At 39.7% G+C, this 24,217-nt stretch overlaps 1 protein-coding gene and 1 pseudogene across 1 annotated transcript in view; both read right to left on the minus strand.

Moving 5' to 3' along the window:
- ano1a (anoctamin 1, calcium activated chloride channel a) overlaps window positions 1-24,217 on the minus strand; it is a 278,021-nt gene that overhangs the window by 46,705 nt on the left and 207,099 nt on the right. Inside the window, exons 14-19 of the mRNA XM_034183761.1 lie at window positions 22,727-22,738; window positions 11,619-11,690; window positions 7,702-7,776; window positions 4,680-4,881; window positions 2,187-2,298; window positions 2,049-2,106 (exon numbers count right to left, since the gene is read on the minus strand). Coding sequence (XP_034039652.1) covers window positions 2,049-2,106; window positions 2,187-2,298; window positions 4,680-4,881; window positions 7,702-7,776; window positions 11,619-11,690; window positions 22,727-22,738 — 531 coding nt within the window. The remainder of the gene's footprint in view (window positions 1-2,048; window positions 2,107-2,186; window positions 2,299-4,679; window positions 4,882-7,701; window positions 7,777-11,618; window positions 11,691-22,726; window positions 22,739-24,217) is intronic.
- LOC117521493 lies at window positions 10,346-10,821 on the minus strand (annotated as a pseudogene).

Here is a 24,217-nt window from a genome sequence, read left to right on the forward strand (position 1 = left end):
AGTAGAAACATTCCAAAGCTGGTGGTTGAAATGAGAAAATTTGGCACAGCAATTAAAGAAGAATGGGTTAATTTGGTCAATTGGGGTTTATGCACCATACTTGTTTTGGCCATTTATAAGCATCATATAGACCTGTACCTTCAGAACATGCTCCAAAATAGTCATTCAATTTTAAACAAAAACTACACTTCTTTGGACCCCACAATAGACTGGCATTCTGTCCCAGGTGTACCCCACCTCTCACCCAATGGCCCCAGCTCCCTTGTGACCTTTAATTGGAATAAGTGGATATAAAAAATACATGAATGGATGAATAAAGGGGATGATCCACTTCACAAATTGGTTTAGGAACCCCTGTAAAAGTCAGAATGACCATGTCTCTTCTGATCAAGTAAATCCCATACAGGCCCTACAGGAAACCAGTCCATCACAGGTGACTTTCTCAACTGAAGCTGGTACCCATTAGAGCTGGGTGGACTGGAACTGGTTGCCCATTGTTCATCAGAACAACTAAGTTTGGCTTTCATCAGAGAGAATCCCACTCTGGACAGTGACCAAAAGATTAACTTAGATGGTCTTAAAAACAAGACGTTCATTGTTTTTTGACTAAACTACTAAACTGCATTAAATTTATTCTTCTAAAAAGCTAATAAAATTGTTCAAACACTGATTATGAGAAGAAACTTGCAAGCAAATTGCTGGTGATGATTCGGATGTCAATACAAGAGATTATTATAATTTCCTTTGAGATTGTAAGATTGGGGAATCATCTTTGAACAGTTCCAGTCTGGAGCACCAGATGCCTCAAGACTTTCACATTCAATCTCCTGCCCTTCTGTTGACTGACCACATCACTTGAACATATGCTTTATCCTGATCAAAAATCTCTTGCAGATCTGGATCTGGATCAGGATTAGCTGACAGTTTTGAATAATAAGATTTGCTATTTCACTCAAAAAAATAACTCATTGAAGGAACTCAATTCAGTTGTGTGCAGGATTTCCATTTAGTAAATATATGTAGCCCCAATTAAAAAAAAAGCACATGCATGCAAGATACTTCATTTAATAATTAATAATGAATGAAATAATTAATTTAAAATAGTTGGGACTACATATATTTATTAGATGGAAATCCAATCCAATGAGCCAGATTTTTGAGTGTTGCATACATTTGTGACTATGACTCAGGATTGTTTTTTCATGTTGTGTCGATGATATTTCCACCGATTCAAATAAAACTTGCATTGTTAGTTGTTTATTCTTTGGGTTGGCAACATATATATATATATATATATATATATATTAATATATTATATTATATAATAGATTATATATATATATATATATATAGATATATATACACTGATGGAAAAAAAGTCCTTTTCATTCCGCCATTCCAGACAATGAAAATCCGACGAGGGGGCGGGACCACTCCTTTCCAAGGCATGCTCACAGGCGAATGACGTCACCAACAGGCGTGGAAAACTCACGCATGCGCACGAGGGTTCAAGCATGTCTGACATAAAAACATATGAATGAAATCCATATAGTTTTTGAAAAAAATAAAAAGGACCGTTACTTTATTGACAGACATCGTATGATAACAGACAACGTCTTGCAAACTTGCAGTAAATGATACATTGAGAGATGTGAATGAAACTGTTGTATTGTAAGAAGTATCATAATGTTCCAGCATTCTTCAGGTTTGTGGAAGTTTGCACTCTTTCAGTTCCCAATTACTATATTAAAATAATGAATTAACAGGCTTCTAATTAATAAATTGAACAAATATAAGCAAATGATTATGGAGCCATTGAAGTCCAAAAAGGCATTTTTTTTGTCGCTGTGTACACAAATTTCAGTCAGTGAAAACACATTTCTGCAGAAGAAGTCATTATCTGAAGATTGGATAGTAAAGTGACAAGAAGGATTTACTGAGCAGATGATGCCAAACACTTTTAAGAAACAACAGAACACAAGAATACGATGGTCTCTGTGTGTGCTTCTTTGAGTGTTTCATTCTATTATTTCTTTACGGTACTTTACCTCTTCCATTCTGTAGCTTCCAACAACATACAGGTAGTTTCCTGGACGGCCGACGAGCCTACAGATCAAACACAACCACCATGTCACCACTTTCTTAGAATAAGCCACTGTTTGGTTAAAAACAAATGATGCTTTTACCTTCCCCTGAAAAAGGCCAAGTAGACAATCGGTGTGAAGGCATTTACAAACTTCAAGATGAAGGTTTTGAAGATCAGCCGGTCTTCAAAGCTTTTGTCTGTTTTTGGGACCTCTGAAACAGAACCATTGAAATATAAAAAAATGTGACTTTACTCTCTCAGTTCATACAAAACCAGACAGACTGATACAACTGTGATCCTGCTCATCCTCAACATACTGTAGTAACACCCATAATTGTCTTTCTTTTAATGGTTTTTGCAAGATATGTTAACAGATAGGGCAGCAAAGTAGTGCAAGCAGTCTTGGTTTAAGGCCACATGGGCACCATTCTCCATCTGCATCCGGAGCTGTGTCAGGGAGAGCATCCTGCCTAAAACTATACCTCTGGCAAGCCTGAGCGAAGAGCAGCCAAATCAAACTGTTACATAAGAAAAGCTAATTGTCAATATAAAGTTTTTTTTAAAGAAATTCTGATATAAAAGTGAGCCGTCACCTAGAATAAGCAGCTTTTTAAAAATACGTGGTGTGGTAAATAATGGCATTTTAAACTAAGTCTTCTAAAATTAGTGATATAGTAGAGTTCTGTCTTGGGATGACAGCTGTTACATTTCAGGTTACTCAGATCAGGCACTTCAATGGGCAACCAATCTGTAGAGGTATAAATTTCCTTCCCAGTCACATCACCTTTCTGTGCCCTTGGATAAGAAGCTGCATTGTACCAGTCTACCAAGCTGTACATGGGTGGCATCCCAACCAGAGTGAGTCGTAGATTCTCATCTGCTTCACACTACAGAGTCTGGAAATAAACTTGGGCACCAACTGCCCTCAGGGGCTATACTATAGAATTTACTTCTCTTTCTTTTCTTCTCCAAAGAGGGGTGGAGTTAGAATTGTTTTAACCCTCTGTGGTCCATGAAGGCACCAGCTCATCTAAGTGTAGTTTTCATCATGTCTTTATTAATAGATCTTTGACAGAATGTCACAGAGAGCTCATTTAACCACTTCCTGAAACTTCAAATTCACATCTGTAAAATGAGACGATCTTTGATTCATAGCCAGTTGTAGATGCCGAAGAAAGCCACGTGGTCTGTGCCCTTTGCTTGCTGCCAGCCCTTTACTCAGCTGCAGTGTCTGTTAGCGGCAGCTCCTCAATCAAACATACAAGTAAAGGCTGATAAAGTTGAAATGTACAGTCCTGTCAACCTGAAAATATTTTTGAAAACTTTATTTAGTCTGAGAGACAAAGAAAATCATCATGGAAATACATGGAGAAGGATTACTTTCTTCAGGAATCTGTGATGAAAACTGATGTAAAAATGTTCATTGTTGACTTAAAAAATGACTGCAAATGGATTTTATTCACCTAATAAGTAATTATATGACAAGAGAAGCAGACAGCAGAAATGGAACAAATAGTATTTTACAAATATACCAAATTGGGGTGTTACAGATGTCTGCCATGTAGCTCCCAGCAGGGGCCACTGCTGCACTGCACAGCACATATTATTTATTAATTTATTTGACTTTAAAATACATTGTTTTAAAATGTTTTTCATTTATTGCACTACTTTTGTGATGTGAATACTTTGGTAAACCCATTTCTAACACCAAACAGTTCTTCCACATGAATAAAATGTATATTCACAAAAGATGTGAAGAATTCCTAAAAACTGAATTATGTTTGCGCTAATATATGTCTCACATTATGAAAGTTGAGATTGGTCTGAACATTTTCTACAACACATGGGTAATTATTGAAAGAATGGTAAAATCGAGAAAATGCCCTTGGACCCCAGAGGATTCATTTGAAAGGTGGGGTGTTTCGTGATACTTTCAGTCTAATGATTGGCTTCCAGTTTTATACGTATTTTATAATTTTACCCCATTGTTGCTTCCTGTCAAATTACAGGTGGAATTTCATGTGTTTTTCTGATACATGTCTTTTTGAACATTATATTGATGAAAAGCAAATGGTCTGTATGTGCTAGTGCACATACAGACCATGCAATCTAATCATCACATGCATGATGAACATTAGGAGCAGTGTAGTTGAAGTAAGATTTTCATTCAGTTCTATGACTGGTGGCCACTGGACCTCGTCTTTGGATATGTGAGAAACTTAACAAGCTTATTTCAACCTAAGTTCAACCATCTCTGGTCCTAATTTCCAGAATGAGAAGATGGGATTATTCCCCATACATTCTCAAATATTTGCAACAGGTGGCAGTGTTCAGCATGTGGATGGTGGTTCTGTGGGAGATCAAATTCTTGAATTATTAGAAAAACCTAGTATCAAGGAATGTAATTCCCCAAAAGTCAACCACACGGGATGTACTACAGTCTTCTTCCATGTGGGGGTGTGTGAGACAATCAAGAGAATAAATTTAACTGAGCACCTGTTGTTCAGACATTGCAAACACAGAGTCAAAGTGTTTCATCAAAAAAACCTTAGATTGAGTTCGTACATCATTTAGTGTGCGTAAAGCGTCTTACCTAGCATGGTGAGCCAACGCGCAATGGAGGCGTAGATTTCATCTAAGATGATGATGACAATGAGGTTGATGATGGCGGCGGTGGTTTTGACGGTGGCTCTGACGTTTTCCCGAGCCACGGGGTAGTCGCTCATGTGCAGCGCTGCCTTAATGCTGATTCTGTACAGGATGACTCCGAAGGTGATGGCAAATGTCACGGTGATCTAAAGGTAGGAAGACGACAAGCTTGCCTGATCAGACATAAATCATCTGCTATGTAGGTGAAGCAGAAGATTAAATATCACAAGTACTGGCAGCAGGATGAAAGATCTTCAGGTGGCCAGTGGTAGGTCCAAAGGATGTCACTTCCCTTTACCGTGTGAGGACAACACTTAGTGGTTAGCACCGAAGCCTCACAGCGAGAAGGTTTCAGGTTTACTTCCAACCTGTTCCTTTCAGTGTGGAGTTTGCATGTCCCCACAGGCGCTGCTTCAGCTTCGGGTGACTTGTGACTTGGTTGGGCGTTCCTTCCACACTTTCCTATACCCGGCCAACTCCTGTAACTCTTCCGGGGGATCCCAAGGTGTTCCCAAGCCATCTGAGAAATATAATCCCTCCAGGACGTCCTGGGTCTTCCCCGGGGCCTCTTCCTGGTTTAACGTACCTGGAAGACCTCCCTAGGGAGATGACCAGGGGCATCCTCACCAGGTGCATGAATCACCTCAACTGGCTCCGTTCGAAGCAAAGAAGCTGTGGCTCTACTCTGAGTCCCTCTAGGATAATCAAGCATCTCACCCTGTCCAGGACTGTAAGCCCAGATACCTGACAGAGGCATTTCATTTTTGGTGCTTGTATTTGAGATCTTATTCTTTCAATCATTACCCAAAGCTCATGGTAGTGAGGATAGGAGCGTAAATTGACTGGGAAATTGAGAGCCTTGCCTTCTGACTCAGCTCCTTCTTCACCACAATGGTCCTGCACATCATTCGTAAGATTTCAGACGCATCCCTAACTCATCTATCAATCTCATGCTCCAACATAACAACACTCGTACACAAATCCTGAGATACAGTGGGGGAAATAAGTATTGATCCACTGCCAATTTTGCAGGTTTCCCACCTACAAAGAATGGAGAGGTTTGTAATTTTGTCATAGGTACACTTGAACTGTGAGAGACAGAATCTAAAAAAAAAATCCAGAAAATCACATCGTTTGATTTTTAAATAGTTCATTTGCTTTTTATTGCATGAAATATGTATTTGATCCCCTACCAACCAGCAAGAATTCTGGCTCTCACAGACCTGTTAGGTATTTCTTAAGAAGCCCTCCTATTCTGCAATGATTTACCTGTATTAATTGCACCTGTTTGAACTTGTTACCTGTATAAAAGACACCTGTGCACACACTCAATCAATCACACTCCAACCTATCCATCATGGCCAAGACCAAAAGAGCTTCTAAGGACACCAGGGACAAAACTGTAGACCTGCACAGGCTGGGATGGGCTACAGGACAATAGGCAAGCAGCTTGGTGAGAAGAACAATTGTTATAATTATTTATTAGAAAGTGGAAGAAACACAAGATGCCTGTCAATCTACCTCGGTCTGGGATATACATGCACGATCTCACTTTGTGGGTGGTAAGGATGATTCTGAGAAAGCTCAGAAGTACCAGGAGGACCTAGTCAATGACCTGAAGAGAGCTGGGACCACAGTCACAAAGATTACATTAGTAACACATGATGCTGTCATGGTTTAAAATCCTGCAGGGCAGTAAGGTCCCCCTGCTCAAGCCAGCACATGTCCAGGCTCGTTTGAAGTTCCCAATGTGACCATCTGGATGATCCAGAGGAGGCATGGGAGAAGGTCATGTGGTGAGATGAGACCAAAATAGAGCTTTTTGGAATCAACTCCACTTACCATGTTTAGAGGATGAGAACAACCCAAAGAAAACCGTCCCAACCTTGAAGGAGAATGGATGGTTTCATGTATCGTAAAACTTTGGCAAACAACTCTTTGCCTCAGTAAGAGCATTGAGATGGGTCGTGGCTGGTCTTCCAGCATGACAATGAACCCCAAACACATAGCCAGGGCAACTAAGGAGTGGCTCCATAAGAAGCATTTCAAGGTCCTGGAGTGGCCTGGCCAGTCTCCAGTCCTGAACTCAGTAGAAAATATTGGGAGGGAGCTGAAACTCCAAACCTGAAATATCTGGAGAAGATCTGTATGCAGGAGTGAACCAAAATTCCAGCTGCAGTGTGTGAAAACTTGGTCAAGAACTACAGGAAACGTCTGACCTCTGTAATGGCAAACAAATGTTTCCATACCAATTGTTAAGGTCTGTTTTTTCTAGGGGATCAAAAACTTATTTCATGCAATCAAATGCAAATTAATCATTTAAAAATGATACAATTTGATTTTCTGGGATTTTTTTTCCGCAGGAATCGGGGAAAAGTTTGTGAAACAGTATGGGCATAGTACTTGTCACATACAGGCTGCACGCCTGTCTTGCAGGTGATGTGCGAATATTGTGCTGTTAGGATGTGCCAAGTGTTTGTCGGACACGTATATGCTTGCTGTCACCGCAAAGCCCCTACTAGCGTGCTTTTGACTTGGTTCAGAGCGTACAACAGGAGTATGGGCCCCGTACAATATTGTATGCCTCCTTGCTTTTTTGCTAAAAACAGAATTTGCATGTGCAAGACCAAAAGTCTTATTTTACTCCATTTGGAATAAGGCTGTAACTAAAATGTGGAAAAAGTTAGCACAGTAAATACTTTCTGGATGCACTGTAAGTAACAATGGAACACATTCAAGTGCATGCTGCGCATGAAGCAATGAAAGTTCACACCACGTATGATCAACTGACCTTACCCCCAAGTTACTTTGCACTCAGATTAAATGGTGTGTCAACAGCAAAATGGACAAACTGTCCAAATGCATTTGTGCTATGCATGTTAGACAATGTGGTACAGATCTTAAGATAGGGCCCAGAGGCACACGTAACAAACAGCTGTAACAGAAAAAGCGCTCTTTAGACTCACCATGAAGCACATCATGACCACGGTGGTCAAATAAAACGGAAGTCTGTCCACACACGTCAGCTTCACCTTCTCACCCTGAAACACACACCACACACACACACACACACACACACACACACACACACACCACACACACACACACACACACACACACACACACACACACACACACACACACACACAGAGTCAGTGAAGCACAACTAACTGAGCTTCAAGCTATTCTGTCACATCAAGCCCACTGAAAAATGGGTCAGCCAGCTCAGAGGACAGTATGTGTCTGTGTGTGCGTGTGTGTGTGTGTGTGTGTGTGTGTGTGTGTGTGTGTGTGTGTGTTATGATAAAAAGGAAGATGTGACCTTAGCCTGAGCAAAAAGCAGAAGACCAAAAACTAAACTAAACAAAAACAAGCCAGGATGAATATCATCCAGCCTTTGTTGATGAGTTTGAGGACATCATGGTTAATGAGTTGTCTTGGCTGACTTGATCTGGCTGTTTTTCTGCACTCAGACATGTTTCAGCACCAGCTGCTGATGGACAGGGTGTGTGTTTGAAGAAGTGCAGTGATGTGGTGGGCAGAGATGTTACAACGGGTGTCACATTAGTTCGCCCATTGAGATGTTCCAAACATCTCCGACAATCTGGTTCCAGATCACCTCCAAAATTCAGTGGAGACTTCCATGCCCTAATATCTATCTGTGGTGCAAATTTGGTGAGAATCTGTGAGTAGTTTAGAAATAATCCTTCAAAGCCTATACAAAGTCGAACTTAATCCAGAATCTGGATCCAGATCGCTGCCAAAATTTAATGGCATCTGCCATGGCCTAATATGTATCTGTGTTGAAATTATGTCAAAATCCATGCAGTAGTTTTGACGTAATCCTGCTAACAGTAATCCTTCAAAGCCTAGATAAAGTGAAACATGATCGAGAATCTGGCTCCAGATCCAGATCACCTCCAACATTTAATTGAGTCTTCCACAGCCTAATATCTCTCTGTGGTGACAATCTCGTCAAAATCCATGCAGTAGTGTAATCTTGCTATCAAACAGACAGACAAATAAATAAATATATAAAGGGCAATGATTTTATTTTATTATGTTCTTGGTGGACGTAACTAAAAACAAAGCTCTATAGTCCATTTACCAGGCTCTGGCCTCAGTTTTTTGTTTCCTGAAATAGCTCAAATGTAAAATACTATTACAATCCCTGGGGATAGATCCACTCTAATCTAATTTATGTACATTTCCTGGAATAAAAATATTTAACTTCTAAATATTTTACATATAAAATCGCCCAAAATTACCATAGCTAACTATTTTAGTAGCTGTCTTTTATCATAACGTTTAAGAAATATGAGTTGATATGCAAAATACACTTTATTATATTTACAGTTTTTCAGGGTTTGCTCCTGCTGGGGTCTGTGTTTTGTTTCATCCTGTCTGCATCTGTCTTCCTGCTGTGTTCCTCGTTTTTGCCCGTTTGTGATTATTGGCTTGTGGTATGTTATTCTCCGGTTTTGGTTATTATTTATCTTCAGTGTTGTATAATCTGGCTGTGTTCTGTTAGTCATGGGTTTTATTCTCTGTTATAATTTATTTTGTGTTTGGTCATTTATTGCATTATCTGATACCTGTAATCTCTAAGTTTTGTTGCTGGTCATCATTTATTTTCTGTTTCACCTATAGGTTGTTTTGTTATTTTATTATTGTTTATTGTATTACTTTTATACTTCAGCCATAGTCATTCCATTCTAGTTTTGGTTATAGCCTTTTATTTTCTTGTTGTTGTGTTTTTAGGTTTGTCACTTTATTTCTTAGTTCGTCCCTTTGTTTTGTTCACTTTTACACTGTTGGTCATTGGGCGCGTTTGATTATTTTCTTTATCATTATTTTCTGTCACATACTCCTCTTGGTTTGTCTGCTTTGTTTTTCTCTCACCACACTCTCTTCCACTTACCTTCCAGAACCTTCCTCTCACCTGTTCCTCATTTCACACCCTGATTAGCCTCCCATGATTTAAGCCCTTACAGTCCCTCACTTCCCTGCCAGTAAGTTGAGATTTCATATCCGCATTCCAGCCTTTGTTTTAGTCCTGTTTTGCTTTGCTGTGTTTTGACCTCACTTTGTTGTTCCAGATCTCGCTTTTGCCCCAGCCCATGTATTTTGTCTCTCCGAGTTGCAGAAACCTGTTTGTTTTTTGACATCACCTTTTGCCTGACCCGTCTGTACTTTTGCATCCCTGCCTGTTTACCTGTGTACCGTACCTTGGCCTGCTTCAAGATAAAGTCATTTTATTCGTACATCGTGTCTGTGAGTCTGCATGTAGTGTCCACCCACTTTCTGTGCCATGCATCTTTGGCACTTGACAAGCCAGTGAATTTGGTTATATTCTGTGAATCGTTAGGTCTCTCCAGAGAGCAGTTTTTGGGGAAAATACTGAAAAACATGTTCCACACCAAGTCCAATTACATTAGGAAAATAGACGACCACCGCCCCAGAACTGGAGGCTAATGGAGAACACGACTGAACCTAAATCAACACCAAAGTATCACAGTATTTGTAACCTTTACAAGTTGTGCACTTGCCTCAGAAACTGATGTTATTTAACCGCCAAACATTAAAATATGTTTGCTGATTTCTTGTGAATTAACGCCATCTTTTATATCCAGTGTGGTTGACTCGTGAAAGGCCATTAGCCAACGTGCACTGTTTGAGAACCTTGCTGAAGCCCTCGCACAGTTTGAGGTCGCTCTGTGAGCGCATTCAATGAACTGTCTGAGCTCATAGGCACAGGCCTGTTGTTGTGGCGCCTCCAGCTGGTACATGGACTGTGGCTGCTGCTGGTACGGCTCCTGGTAGGTGACATCAGGCTTAGTAGCTTCTGACTGTCCTCCACTAAAGCCTCCAGTCACTGCATGGCCAATCGTGTGTCCGATAGCAGAGCCTACAGCTACTCCAGCAGCTGTAGAGGCTGTCTGGGCGAACATGTCTGGCTGCCTGGGCAAGGTGGCTTGCACACCCACAGCCAATGGCGCAGCCCTGGCCACAGGTGGTGGTGAAGGTGGAGCCCAGCTGGCTGGAGGAGCCATCCTGGAGCTTCAGCTTCTGCTCCCTCTCTGCATTTTTAAAAATTACTTTAAGCGTTGGCAGGATAAAGAAAAACACACGTTTCCAGCCACTAAGCTAGCCACGAGTAAAGTCTTGGCTAGAACTTTGGAGGGTTAAAGTCTCCAAAGACCCACAGTTCTATGAGTGTTTTCATAGATGTTCTCCTGATTTAAGATTATTTTATGTCACAACTTGTTGACCAGAAATAACCCAGATCATGTCATTTTACTTGAAAATATTACACACACACATGCACCCACACAAATATCTACACAGCACTTTTCCACTGGAAAATCACTAAGGGCCCTTGGGCAAGGTCCTAAATCCCCAGTTGCTCCCAGTGTAAGTGGGTTCATTTATTGTGGGGTCATTTCATTTTGATTAACATTTTGTTTGTGAATGTTCCTGGATGCAACTTTCTTCCAAAGCTTTCCACCTGTAATTTATGTAGCTCGAGGGGAAATCTTTCTGTTGTATGCTGCCATCTGGTGGAGATATGGCTGTATGAGTGGCCTATCTTGTAACACTGTGGTTTACAGCAATAAAATGTACATTTTATTGTGCTAAAGCTCAGAAAAGTACAAAACTAATGCATGGTAAGACTTAAAATGCAGACTGTTTAGGGGGTTGACAATCAGACACGGATGGGGAATACCATATTTGACACGGAGGACAGTCCGTAGGACATCTGTGACATGAGTCTGCTGCTGCTCAGTTCGCTAATGAATCCTGTGAGTGTCTGTGCATACTGTAACTGTAGGGCAAAGGTCGAGAGCAGAGCAACATCTGAAGCCAAGCCACTGACTGTTACCTTCGGGGTGGTCTGTTCCAGTTTTGCCTTCTTCCGGCTGACCCTTAACTCGTACTCAGCTCGGTTGTGATCCTGGAAGAGAAATCTTCTCATTTCTATGTTACATTAAAATGCAGTTCTAATGGCTACTACGTACATGTTCTGGAGAGAGAATAAGAGGTACACAGAGCCTGGGAGTGTGAAAATTTGCAAAATGCACATGGATTCTTAAAATGTAGAAATGAAAGTATTTAGAGATTTGCTGGATTTCCAGATGTGGACCGTTTCACTCTTGCTACCGCACATGACTACAATCGAACATTTGACAACTGAGTGGCCATATTAAAGAAAATGCTAGCTGTGGTTAGCATGAGCGTACGTTGCATTCTATGGCAATCAGGAAGTCGAAATTTCCAATCTCAGACTATGAAAAAAACAAGAAATTCCCCCCCCCCGAACTCATATTTGTAACCCAGTAATTTGGAAAATGTTTCTCAAACCTTCTGCATTTCCCTATATTCACAAAATTATGTTGGTTTGTTTGAAATTAAAACTGTTATTTCAAGAAACCACACTACTTTTGTAACTACCATATTGTCCAGTGTAGAAGTTGCTGTTTTTCTTACTAGTTTGGGAGGCCCTGCAACTTGTACTCTGGTGTGACTTATATACTGAAAATTCACAAGTTTGTTATTACTAATAGTAATGATAATGACTATTTATATAGAACTTACCAAAGAATCAATAAAAAATACACTTCAACAATGCACAAAAATCCCAAATTAAGAAGCTCATAACACATAAAAAGATGTAACTTGCACTCCAGTGCGACTTGTATGTGTTTTTTTCCCTCTTCAAGAGGCATTTTTTGACAGGTGCAACTTATACACCGGAAAATACGGTATGCCTCTATACAGCACATTCCTGCAAAAACAATCAAACCTTTCCTTTTCATTATTTTTGATCAAGTAAAATATTAATCAATATACCTTTGTGCATTTTTCACTTTTCTATTTCTTTAGTTAAGTGAATTATATGTGCGCTAAAAAAAGTTCGTTGTTTGTAGAAAATAAACAAAGTGAACCAGGAGCAATTTTTTTTCGCACTTTATGTTTCTGAGGTTGAATATGATGTAATTTTGAGTTCCGACTTCACACTTTCAAGGTATATTGAATGCAGCATTAGCATACATAAACATGCAATAGCATATGCAGTCGTGTGTTAGCAAATGCAGTCATGCTAACCATGGTTGCGCATGGGGCTATTCTACAGAGCACCGTTCCTTCCCATCTCATCCCAAATAGCAAATCGGGGCACATTTTGAAGCGCCTTAATATCTTCTTGACCCATTTTTGTCAGTCTTGAACAAACTTTATATATGTAGTAGTTATGGCCATCATTTGAAATCAGGATTCAGTTTTTGAACTGTTCAAAAATTGAATCCTGATTTGCGAAATCATTTCTAGCATGTGGTCCAGGTGTTTGCAGTCTTAACAGCTTCAATCATGTTTGAAAGACTTTAAACAGGGTATTCGTAGTGAATGCAGCTTGAAACTTGTTTGATCGCGCTCCATCAGGATAAAAAATTTGAAGATGAAGCAGTGTTTGTTGCGGTTCCGGCCGAGGGTGCAGCTCTTTACTTTCATTTTTGGGCAGGTTGCCAGGTCTGCACTTTTTTTTAGCTATCTAGTTGCCATGTCTGCCATGTCTTCCTTGCCTGTTAGGAGGCAAGCAAGATTAAGGGTCCCTTCACACATAGTGCAAATTTGGTCGATTTGCGCATCAAGTGCGCATGAAGCAGATAATCGTGTGCAAAATGTGTGAAAATACAAAACAAAAAATACAAAACATCTGATCACAGAGTGACATCTTGGTCTTTGCGCTGACAAGACAGCGGGCGTGGCCGGCTGCCCACAGCTGTTGAGACATTTCTGGTTCTGGACATCACAGCCGCAGCACACATCCCGTGATTTAACGGACATGTGCATGTGTGTGTTTGTATGGAAATACATAAAAACATAAAAACAGACCGTCAGTCCATTTAGACATGCAGCAGGCGATCTGAATGTCACGTCTGACAGGACACGCGTGTCGGCCCATGAGGGCTGTGAGCAGTGTGCCGCAGGACCAGGACAAGCCAACAGTTACCACTTTCAGTCATGTATCAGCAGAAATACACCGTACCAAACGCTATTTGGTCAGTTATCACAGTGCTTTTTTCTTTTTTTAGAAAATACGTTTATGTTGGCTTGTTGATTTTAGCCATTTCACGCTCCTCTTACAAAACAGTGATTGTAGTGCAGTGGTAACGTTTCCATCTGGTAATCAAAGTGTGCAGGTTCAAATCCTGTGAGTGGCATTTTTATTTTTTTTTAACCAGAGTTATTTAACTGCAGGTTCTATATTGCATCCCCTTTTATGTATTATTTATATCAACCCAGTGATATTTACTGCCCATGGGCGCAATGTTTTGTGGTGCGCTCATACGAGTTCTACCACTGTGAGTCGCCCTGAGTAGTATGTATTTGCACATTGTGTGAAGGGGCCCTAAGCCATTTCATCCTGTTTTTGCACTTTTTTCGATCATGGACAATTGCCGTAGAATGGCACCCTGTGGAATAGGGGTATTAGCATCAAACACTGACCATTAGCATTGACTATGCTGAACAACACCTACTAACTGTTAGATTAACAGCTGTTTATGTTCATTAATGGTGGTTCACATGTCTGCATATGTAAATGAAAACCACAAATCTGTAATTTACAGCGGTGAGTGCTTTCTTTAAAGTGGCTCTTCAGTAGTTAAATAACCGGTATAGACTGCCGCACACACTACAGAATGCGGCACATTCAGTAATCCAGCAAGTCCAGGAAATCTTTCATTTCTGGTAATGTCAAGACCCACCATGAAAGGATTAAGATCCAAAACGTAAACCCACAGCAGCTGTGGCTTTCTAATTTTCTTTTTAACTCTGATTTGCTATTAAAAAAAAAAAGAGTTTGGTTTCTTTACCTTTACCAAAGGTCTAAGTGACTGAATATACCTCAAAGGAACAGCTCAGCATTTTGAGAAAGACCTCTGCTTGGCTTAATCAGAAGATCAATGTCCTGAGAACACTTCCAACTCCAGCTCCATAAAACCGTTTTCACACCAGCACATTTATGGTCAATGCTTCCACCAGCCTTGTTAGTTTCAAGATTTATTTCTACAGCTGGATTATTATTTGCAGAGTGTAAGGGTATAATCATGATACTGACATGTTTGTAATGTAACAAGAAAAACTATGTGTATGATATCGCAGTGGCAATTATGCAATAAATGAAATTAGTTTTGGCAATAACAATGGTCATGCATAATTTACCAGTTAATATTTTACAATTAAATATTTTAAAAATTTTAAACGATGATACACTGCATCCGGAAAGTATTCACACCAAAATGGATGAAATTCATTTATTCCTCAAAATTCTACATACAGTACCCAATAATGACAGGGTGAGAGAGGGTTTTCTTTCAGATTTTTGTAAATAATGTACATAAGTATTCACAGCCTTTGCCATGAAGCTCAAAATTGAGCAGAGGTGCATCCTGTTTCCACTATCATCCTTGAGATGTTTCTACAGCTTAAATTGAGTCCACCTGGGGTAAATTCAGTTGACTGAATATGATTTGGAAAGGCACACACCTGTCTACATATAAGGTCCCACAGTTGACAGTGCATGTCAGAGCACAAACTAAGCATAAAGTGAAAGGAATTGTCTGTGGACCTCCAAGACAGGATTGTTTCAAGGCACAAATCTGGGGAAGGGAACAAACATTTCTGCTGTTTTGAATGTCCCAATGAGCACAGTGGCCTCCATCATCAAATGGAAGAAGTTCAGATCCACCAGGACTCTTCTTAGAGCTGGCCACCCGTCTAAACTGAGTGATCAGGGGAGAAGGGCCTTAGTCAGGGTGGTGTCCAAGAACCTGATGGTCACTCTGTCAGAGCTCCAGCATTCCTCTGTGGAGAGAGGAGAATGTTTCAGAAGGACAACCATCTCTGCAGCAATCTACTAATCAGGCCTGTATGGTAGAGTGGCCAGACAGAAGCCACTCCTTAGTAAACGGCACATGGCAGCCCACCAAAAGGCACCTGAAGGACTCTCAGACCACAAGAAACAAAATTCTCTGGTCTGATGAGAAAAAGACTGAACTCTTTGCCGTGAATGTCAGGTGTCATATTTGGAGGAAACGAGGCACCATCCCTGCAGTGAAGCATGGTGGTGGCAACATCATGCTGTGGGGATGTTTTTCAGTGGCAAGAACTGGGAGACAACCTGGTCTCACGGCAAGTCGTGATTCAGCAGCACGAAATATACATTAATCTATTGGTTTGTGATATTGTCACAAAAAGCGTCTCAAATTTGTCACGGCAGCACAAATTCATTGTAATTCATTCCATGATGGCTGCACGAAATCAAAAGTGAAGGGGGGGGGGGGCATTGGGTGGTTATGGTTAGGGTTGGGGGAAGGAGTAAGGTTAGGTTATGGTTAAGGTTAGGGTTGGGGTAGGAGTTAGTAATAGTGAGTTAAAAAAATCACTTTTACTCAATTTGTGATGGGAGCACAAAAAAAAGTGAGACAGGGCTGTGGGAGACTACTCAGGATTGAAGGAAAGATGAATACAGTAATGTACAGAGACATCCTGGATGAAAACCTGCTCCAGAGCACTCTTGACCTCAGACTGGGGCGTTGGTTCATCTTTCAGCAGGACAATGACCCTAAGCACACAGCCAAGATATCAAAGGAGTGGCTTCAGGACAACTCTGTGAATGTCTTTGTGTGGCTCAGCCAGAGCCCAGACCTGAATCTGATTAAACATCTCCTCGCTCCTCATCCAAACTGATGGAGCTTGAGAGGTACTGCAAAGAGGAATGGACAAAACTGCCCAAAGATAGGTACAACAAGCTTGTAGCATCATATTCAAGAAGACTTGAGGCTATATTTGTTGCTAAAGATGCATCAACAAAGTTTTGACGAAATGGTGTGAACACGCATGTAAATGGGATTTCTTAGTTTTTTTTATTCGTAATAAATTTGCAAAAATTTCAAATAAAGTTTTTTCATGTTGTCATTATGGGGTGTTGTGAGTACAATTTTGAGGGAAAAAATAATTTACTCCCTTTTGGAATAAGGTTGTAGTGTCACAAAATGTGGAAAAAGTGAATCACTGTGAATACTTTCCAGATACACTGTACATCAAGTGAAGATAGAACAGTAAACCTCTGTGACAGCATATGAGTGTTAAAATTAAATATCATAAATCAACACGGGCATCAATACAATTAACATTTTTACATTAATTTACGTGTTATAATGTATGACAGCCAGTAAAATGATTTGTAAATTAATTGTAGCTGGATAGCTGGAGAGAAAATGTGCAAATTATGTACACGTATAAGCAATAAATAACCTGAAATATTTCTTCATGTCACAGAAAAAAATGGTTTAATTTTACTGCCATATGTCATGCGCTACTTTCTGATGTGATCATTAAAAATGTTTTTTTAATGATTTGGTTTCATGGAATCATTTCGCTTAGATTTTAAGAGCATAAAAGAACAATTCTTTTAACTTAATTCCTTAAATATGCCTCATGTTTACACTGAATTATGTATTTTTTATTATTATGTGATGCATCTGTGCTTGAGGATCATTGTGTATCACTTTTGACTTTCAAAAATGATATTATGTGTGCAAACCTCAACTGTTTCTGTGTTCCCCACCAGACGTTTGTGCACTCAGGTGGGCAAACCCCGAATTGCACATGTTTGAATGTAAACATGCTAAATGGACAATATGCGTTATTTTGCGCATTTGACAGACACAGTCCTCATTGCACAAAATTATTAACTCAGAATACAGGTAAATATGTGAGTGCAATGGTGTTTGCACACAGTTTTGCACATGCAAACCTTAAGCAAATCAGGCCATAAATGTTGCGGGTGAGTCAGTCTGTCAATCTGATTCACGTAGATAAAGTTTTGTTTGTGTTTTAAGGAGCTGGTTGTTTCCTGGTGTTATCCATGCTGGTAGCTGCAAAAATCAATTCCAGAATAAAACTGGAATTCTTGCTGACTACCAAACTCTTGGGAGTGCATCTAAACATCAGAGGCTGGCGACCTTTATAAAGCACCTTTTAATGCATTCCATTGTATATCTTGTGTCTTCACACATTAAAACAACATTGCACAATTTAGTAATAACCCTTTTCAACTTTGCTCAGATCTAAGGGAGCACTTTCCAGCTTTCTCCCATCTCTGTGCTACACACATATAAACTGATGCAATATGGCTAATAAACCCATTTATCCAGATCTTTCCTGTAATCACATCTGAATATTCTTAGTTATTGTTAAATAATCAACATACTATAATGTGGCTTGATTCATTTGCACTGTGCTCAAATAATCCTTTCATGGCGAAGAATGTTCATATATCTGCTGTGTTTTCATTTCCTGCAGTAAGCAAAGTGATTGAAAAACTGCTGCATGCACTGAGGCAACCACACTGCAAGAAAAGAAAGCCGAGCGTTAGAGCGTCACTTCTGGCCTGGAGGTCCATGTGTCAGCACGATGTGCACAGATGGACAGACAGAATAAAAATGGCCCAGATGAAAATGAAAGGCCTCGGACAAGCAGCAAATACAATCACAGTGCAGAAACAAACTGGGAGGCAAACGCTGGTCCAGATAAATGGCCCAAATGCTCTTCTCTTGGGTCTGGGGGATGGTCAGTGCATGGCCTTTCTGTGTGTCTGCAGGAATTTGTTTTAGCAGTGTGCAGTTTTAATAATATCAGATCACTACAAAGGAAGCCTGAGCAGATGAGTGTATTAAGTCAACTTGTTCTGTTAAATTGGGGTCGCACAACAGCAAATTTCAAGCTGTTTTTTGTTGCCAGTTCAACTCTAGAGGAAGGTATATTTAGATGGGAAAGTAACTCCTCCCACATTATAGATATTTTCTTGCCATCCCTGAACAGTGAAGTGAAACAGAATCCAAACTCAATATACATATGAAAAGCATCAGTCTCTGTTCTGCATCAGCATTGCAGATTATTTTAGATTAGATTTCTTTAATATAAAAATTGCAATTCACCCCTTCAATTAATCAATAATGGAAAGTAGATACTCTTGGAGAATAAATAGTCAGTGGGAAATATTCAGATGAAGCATTAAATAAGAGAGAAAGTGTCATGAGAAGTCTTTGCCAGAGATGTGCAATACTTCTTGATTTATCGACGGGAACGTTTATAAAACAGCACCTCTAGTTTAACATCGAGACAATTACAAGCCTCAGTGGGTATAATTATTATAAGCTGGTATAATTACTAAATGTAATTTAACAAATACTTCATATTGATGAAAACATTTATAAAAGACTACCTCTATTTTAACTGCCAGACAATTACAAATCTCAGTGAGTTCTTTGACTGATACCAGATGGTATAATTACTAAATTAATAATAAAACAACAACAACAACAAAAAAAAACTTCATAATATTTTATGTAATCTGATGAAGAAAAACTTCAGAGAAAGAAGAAAATTACTCAGCCTTACGAGGTCGACAAGAGCAAATTAGAACCTGCTGCCATCTTTGATCTTTTTTGGTCCCGTCCAAGATTTTGTGAAAGTTGGACAAACAAATATTAAAGAATGTTGAAAATTTATGAGTTTTCATACGTTTGTTTCAGGAGCCAACATGTCCATGTGTGGTTCATGTGGTCTTGAAGGTAGGACCAGAGGGCATCGGCCAGAATTGGCTAAAACACATTTGTGGGAACTTGATCTGATTGAGTACTGAAGACCCTTCACATTGTGCCTTAAGTCTGACAGTTTATGGACTTATTGTTGATGAGGTGAAATGTGGCCAGCAAATAGTTTCTACATGTGCAGCCTCAGAAATGTGGGATTTCAAAGTTGAAACACAAATCTACATTTAATGTTGAATGTAGTTTGAAACAGATTCTACAGAAAACTTGTGGCAGACAGAGAGTTTGCAAGTAGGGGCAGAGGGTGACATTTGGAAAACGGTCAATTTGGGATCAAACACGTTGGCATTAAGGATCCTGTTTTGATGACGAACACAAAAAGCATGAATGAAGAACATGTAAGACTATTTTGGGCATGTCAGCACGTACTTTGCTATTCAAGAGGTTGGTGGGTTGGACTTACCATCTGACATATTCATGAGCATCTTTTAAGATGAACATGATAACAACCAATCAGAGTGCATGTGTCATTCCCTTTAAACTGGATTGTGCCAAAGTGCACAGCACTGTGGTTTCAGGGAACTGGAAAGGATTTCTTGGGAAGGATAGAGCTTTCTTGCAAAATATGAGGCTTTTTCTTCTTCTTCTTCTGCTCTTTTTTTCCCTTTTACCAACAGAAGTCATAATCCATCACCACCCACGATCATGACACTGATTGTGGCAGAGGTCGGATGGATGGGTATCATGTAGGTTAAGTGATACTTGAGGAGTGGGTTGAGAACCGCTGGTATAGGATTATGAAAACATTTAATTGCGTTTAATGAGGTAAACCTGCACACATTTAGCTCTGAACAGACATTTTCATCTGTTCAGTGGTGACAAGACGCCCATTAGCTCCTGCTCACTAATGTAATGTTTGCATGATAAACATATAATTAATGCACTGATTAAATAAATTTTCCTGCTTGTTGCATGAAGCAGTTAGGACCACATTTTAAAAATAAATGCCAATTGTAGACCAGTGCGACCAGTGCACGGTGGCTTAGTGATTAGCACTGTTGCCTCACAGCAAGAAGGTCATGGGTTCTATTCCCACCTGTGGTCTTTCTGTGTGGAGTTTGCATGTTCTCCCCATGTTTACGTGGGTTTCCTCCGGGTGCTCCGGCTTCCTCCTACGTTTAAAAGATATGCAGATTAGGTGAATTGGAAACTTGATAATTGTCCAGGTCTCCCTTGCAAAAGAGATCTCAGTCTCAAAGGGATTAACCTGGTTAAATAAAGGATTAAATACAGTATATGCTTTATCTTCTTTGTGATGTATTTTTGGACAGGTGCCACCAATACTCCAGTGTGACATGGTAGATTGTCATGGTAGATAAATATGGTAGACTGTCTTGGTCCCCTGTCTTTTGTTGTTTTCAGATTGTTGGGGGTTTTTTGTCCACTGGTATTGGCAAATGAAAAATTCTAACAAAAAGACAAGAAGGACAGATTTCCCAATTCGACTGAACAAAGAAGAGGATAAGAGAAGAAACCTGAGCAGATTTCTGAGTCAAAAACTTGTCCTGAGGCCACAGAAATGAACATCATTATGATGAATCTCTGAGCAGTGGCACAAAAAGAAACAGAGGAGGTGCAAAGAGGAACAGAAAGGACCTGAGGCCAGGGGCGTAGGTTTGCATATGGACCATAGGGACAAGTCACAACCAATATTTTGGGATGGCAAAATAGTCCCTACCAATATTTAGAATTTTTTTATATAACAAAATCATTCACTATTTTTTTTGCGAACTCGATACTATAATTTTAGTCATCACGTTTTGTGTTTTCGACGTGCCAGAGTGACAGGGTTACCCATGTTGCAATTTCATTAGCTCACGTTCTTCTCACATGGACGAAAACAAAGTGCATCTCGTGGCAGGCAGTGCTTCATTTGTAAAGTGGGAGGTCCCGGAGCGCAGAGGATGGGTGGCTCCGGTGCAGTGTTGCCAGATGTATGATAATTATCGTATTTGTACGATAGTTTTGCCCTCTGTACGATGTACGATCAATAAATGTACGATCAATAAATGTACGATCAATAATGGGAAAAAATCCAATATGTACGATAATTTCAGTTGGTTGCCCAAACACGCATCTCTCTCTGACACCCAAGAATCATTTGCAGGTGTTGCACTCAGGCGGCATCAAATGCTGGCTTTGGGCGACCGGGACAAAGTCATTTGAAAGCCCGCCCCCTCTCCATACAAAGTAATGAGTTCCCATCCAATCTTTACCGTGACAGGAAGATTCCCCAACCAACATCTTTTTTTTTTTTTCGAAACTTTATTTCAACAAATGCAATAACAAACGAACAAAACACAAGAGCAAAGAGATATACAAGAAGAATAAAAAAAAGTTCCTTATGGAGGTGTCAACATTTTTTTCTCTGTTCAACAAAATCTGCACAAGTGGCCATGGCATTGGATGACAACAGCGACCTCGAGGTTGAATTCGACTCTTTCTAGTCTGGTAATTAACATGTTTGTGTCCCTTCACAGAAAAAAAAAATATTTCTAGTCTGGTAGTGCATTTGCTTGTGCATTTGCGTTCTTTTTGTGCCATAGTTTCCCCATTACTATAATTACTGTTTAAAAATGTGACATAAAATTCTTTGTAAATTAAAAAAAAAAACGCTAAAATAGCTACGTTGTATGCGTTTTGTTTGTGTACGATAATTTCTCCCAAAATACGATAATTTTTAGGTTTTGGTACGACAGTTTCGTATTTCATATCTGGCAACACTGCTCCGGTGCAGAAAAACAAGAAGGGCGGGGGCTTGCGAACAATGCTGTGCGCCACACTTAAAATAAACTGCTGTTGCCAGATACCTACAACTGCATTATTGATGAAGAGAACAGATTATACATCTTGGTTGCAAAAACTTTTTTTTTTTGTTAGCTCCACAAGTATTTTTTTTGTTGTCTTGTTCTCTCAGGTGTAGGCCTATAGAATAGAGTCGTGATTTTGGGTGCAATTTTGTTATTTAAGCTATTTGTTTGTCTGCCTACACACTTAATAATGTAAATAAAGTGTTAAATTATTCAGCATTATGTCGTCATATGTTATGTATTATGCTGTACTTGTGCGTCTAATGGTATGAGTGGGTTAGGGGGTGGTGGTGGTGGGCAGGGGGGCGGGGGGGTGGTATTGTCCCTACCAAAGCTGAGACCAAACCTACGCCCTTGCCTGAGGCAGAAGGTTAGACACCTTGAGGAAGGGAGGGAGAGTGTTAGGTAACAGTGGCTGCAAAACGGCTCTAAAATGATAAGTCAAAAGAAAGAAGGTAAGTAAGTAGAAGAGACTGCAAGCAATAAAGCAAACTTATCCAAACCTTATGATCCTCCTGTAAAATATACCAGCACACAGAAACACAAGGGGAGAGGCGTCAGCTGTCATCGTCTGAAGGTCAATATCATCACTGGTTCTGACAACCAGTAAACCACTGCTCCATTTCAATATAGTGCACAAATACTTTGATCTGAGGTTGGCACTCAACCATGTCAAAACATTTTGTAGGATTAACCCATAACAAGCATTAAACCCATCAGCCATTCCTCAGATTTAACTTCATTGCAACATCACGAAAATGACAGTGAGTCCTTATAAGTCAATAAAAACAATCAGCAAAAAAAAAAAAAAAAAAAAAAAAAAAAGGGGGGGGGGGGGGTTGGTGTGAGGAGAAAATGAGATTAAGTAGAAACATTCCAAAGCTGGTGGTTGAAATGAGAAAATTTGGCACAGCAATTAAAGAAGAATGGGTTAATTTGGTCAATTGGGGTTTATGCACCATACTTGTTTTGGCCATTTATAAGCATCATATAGACCTGTACCTTCAGAACATGCTCCAAAATAGTCATTCAATTTTAAACAAAAACTACACTTCTTTGGACCCCACAATAGACTGGCATTCTGTCCCAGGTGTACCCCACCTCTCACCCAATGGCCCCAGCTCCCTTGTGACCTTTAATTGGAATAAGTGGATATAAAAAATACATGAATGGATGAATAAAGGGGATGATCCACTTCACAAATTGGTTTAGGAACCCCTGTAAAAGTCAGAATGACCATGTCTCTTCTGATCAAGTAAATCCCATACAGGCCCTACAGGAAACCAGTCCATCACAGGTGACTTTCTCAACTGAAGCTGGTACCCATTAGAGCTGGGTGGACTGGAACTGGTTGCCCATTGTTCATCAGAACAACTAAGTTTGGCTTTCATCAGAGAGAATCCCACTCTGGACAGTGACCAAAAGATTAACTTAGATGGTCTTAAAAACAAGACGTTCATTTGTTTTTTGACTAAACTACTAAACTGCATTAAATTTATTACTTCTAAAAAGCTAATAAAATTGTTCAAACACTGATTATATGAGAAGAAACTTGCAAGCAAATTGCTGGTGATGATTCGGATGTCAATACAAGAGATTATTATAATTTCCTTTGAGATTGTAAGATTGGGGAATCATCTTTGAACAGTTCCAGTCTGGAGCACCAGATGCCTCAAGACTTTCACATTCAATCTCCTGCCCTTCTGTTGACTGACCACATCACTTTGAACATATGCATTTATCCTGATCAAAAATCTCTTGCAGATCTGGATCTGGATCAGGATTAGCTGACAGTTTTGAATAATAAGATTTGCTATTTCACTCAAAAAAATAACTCATTGAAGGAACTCAATTCAGTTGTGTGCAGGATTTCCATTTAGTAAATATATGTAGCCCCAAATTAAAAAAAAAGCACATGCATGCAAGATACTTCATTTAATAATTAATAATGAATGAAATAATTAATTTAAAATAGTTGGGACTACATATATTTA

The sequence above is a fragment of the Thalassophryne amazonica genome, chromosome 2 (assembly GCF_902500255.1).
Source record: "Thalassophryne amazonica chromosome 2, fThaAma1.1, whole genome shotgun sequence".
Taxonomy (NCBI): Eukaryota; Metazoa; Chordata; class Actinopteri; order Batrachoidiformes; family Batrachoididae; genus Thalassophryne; species Thalassophryne amazonica.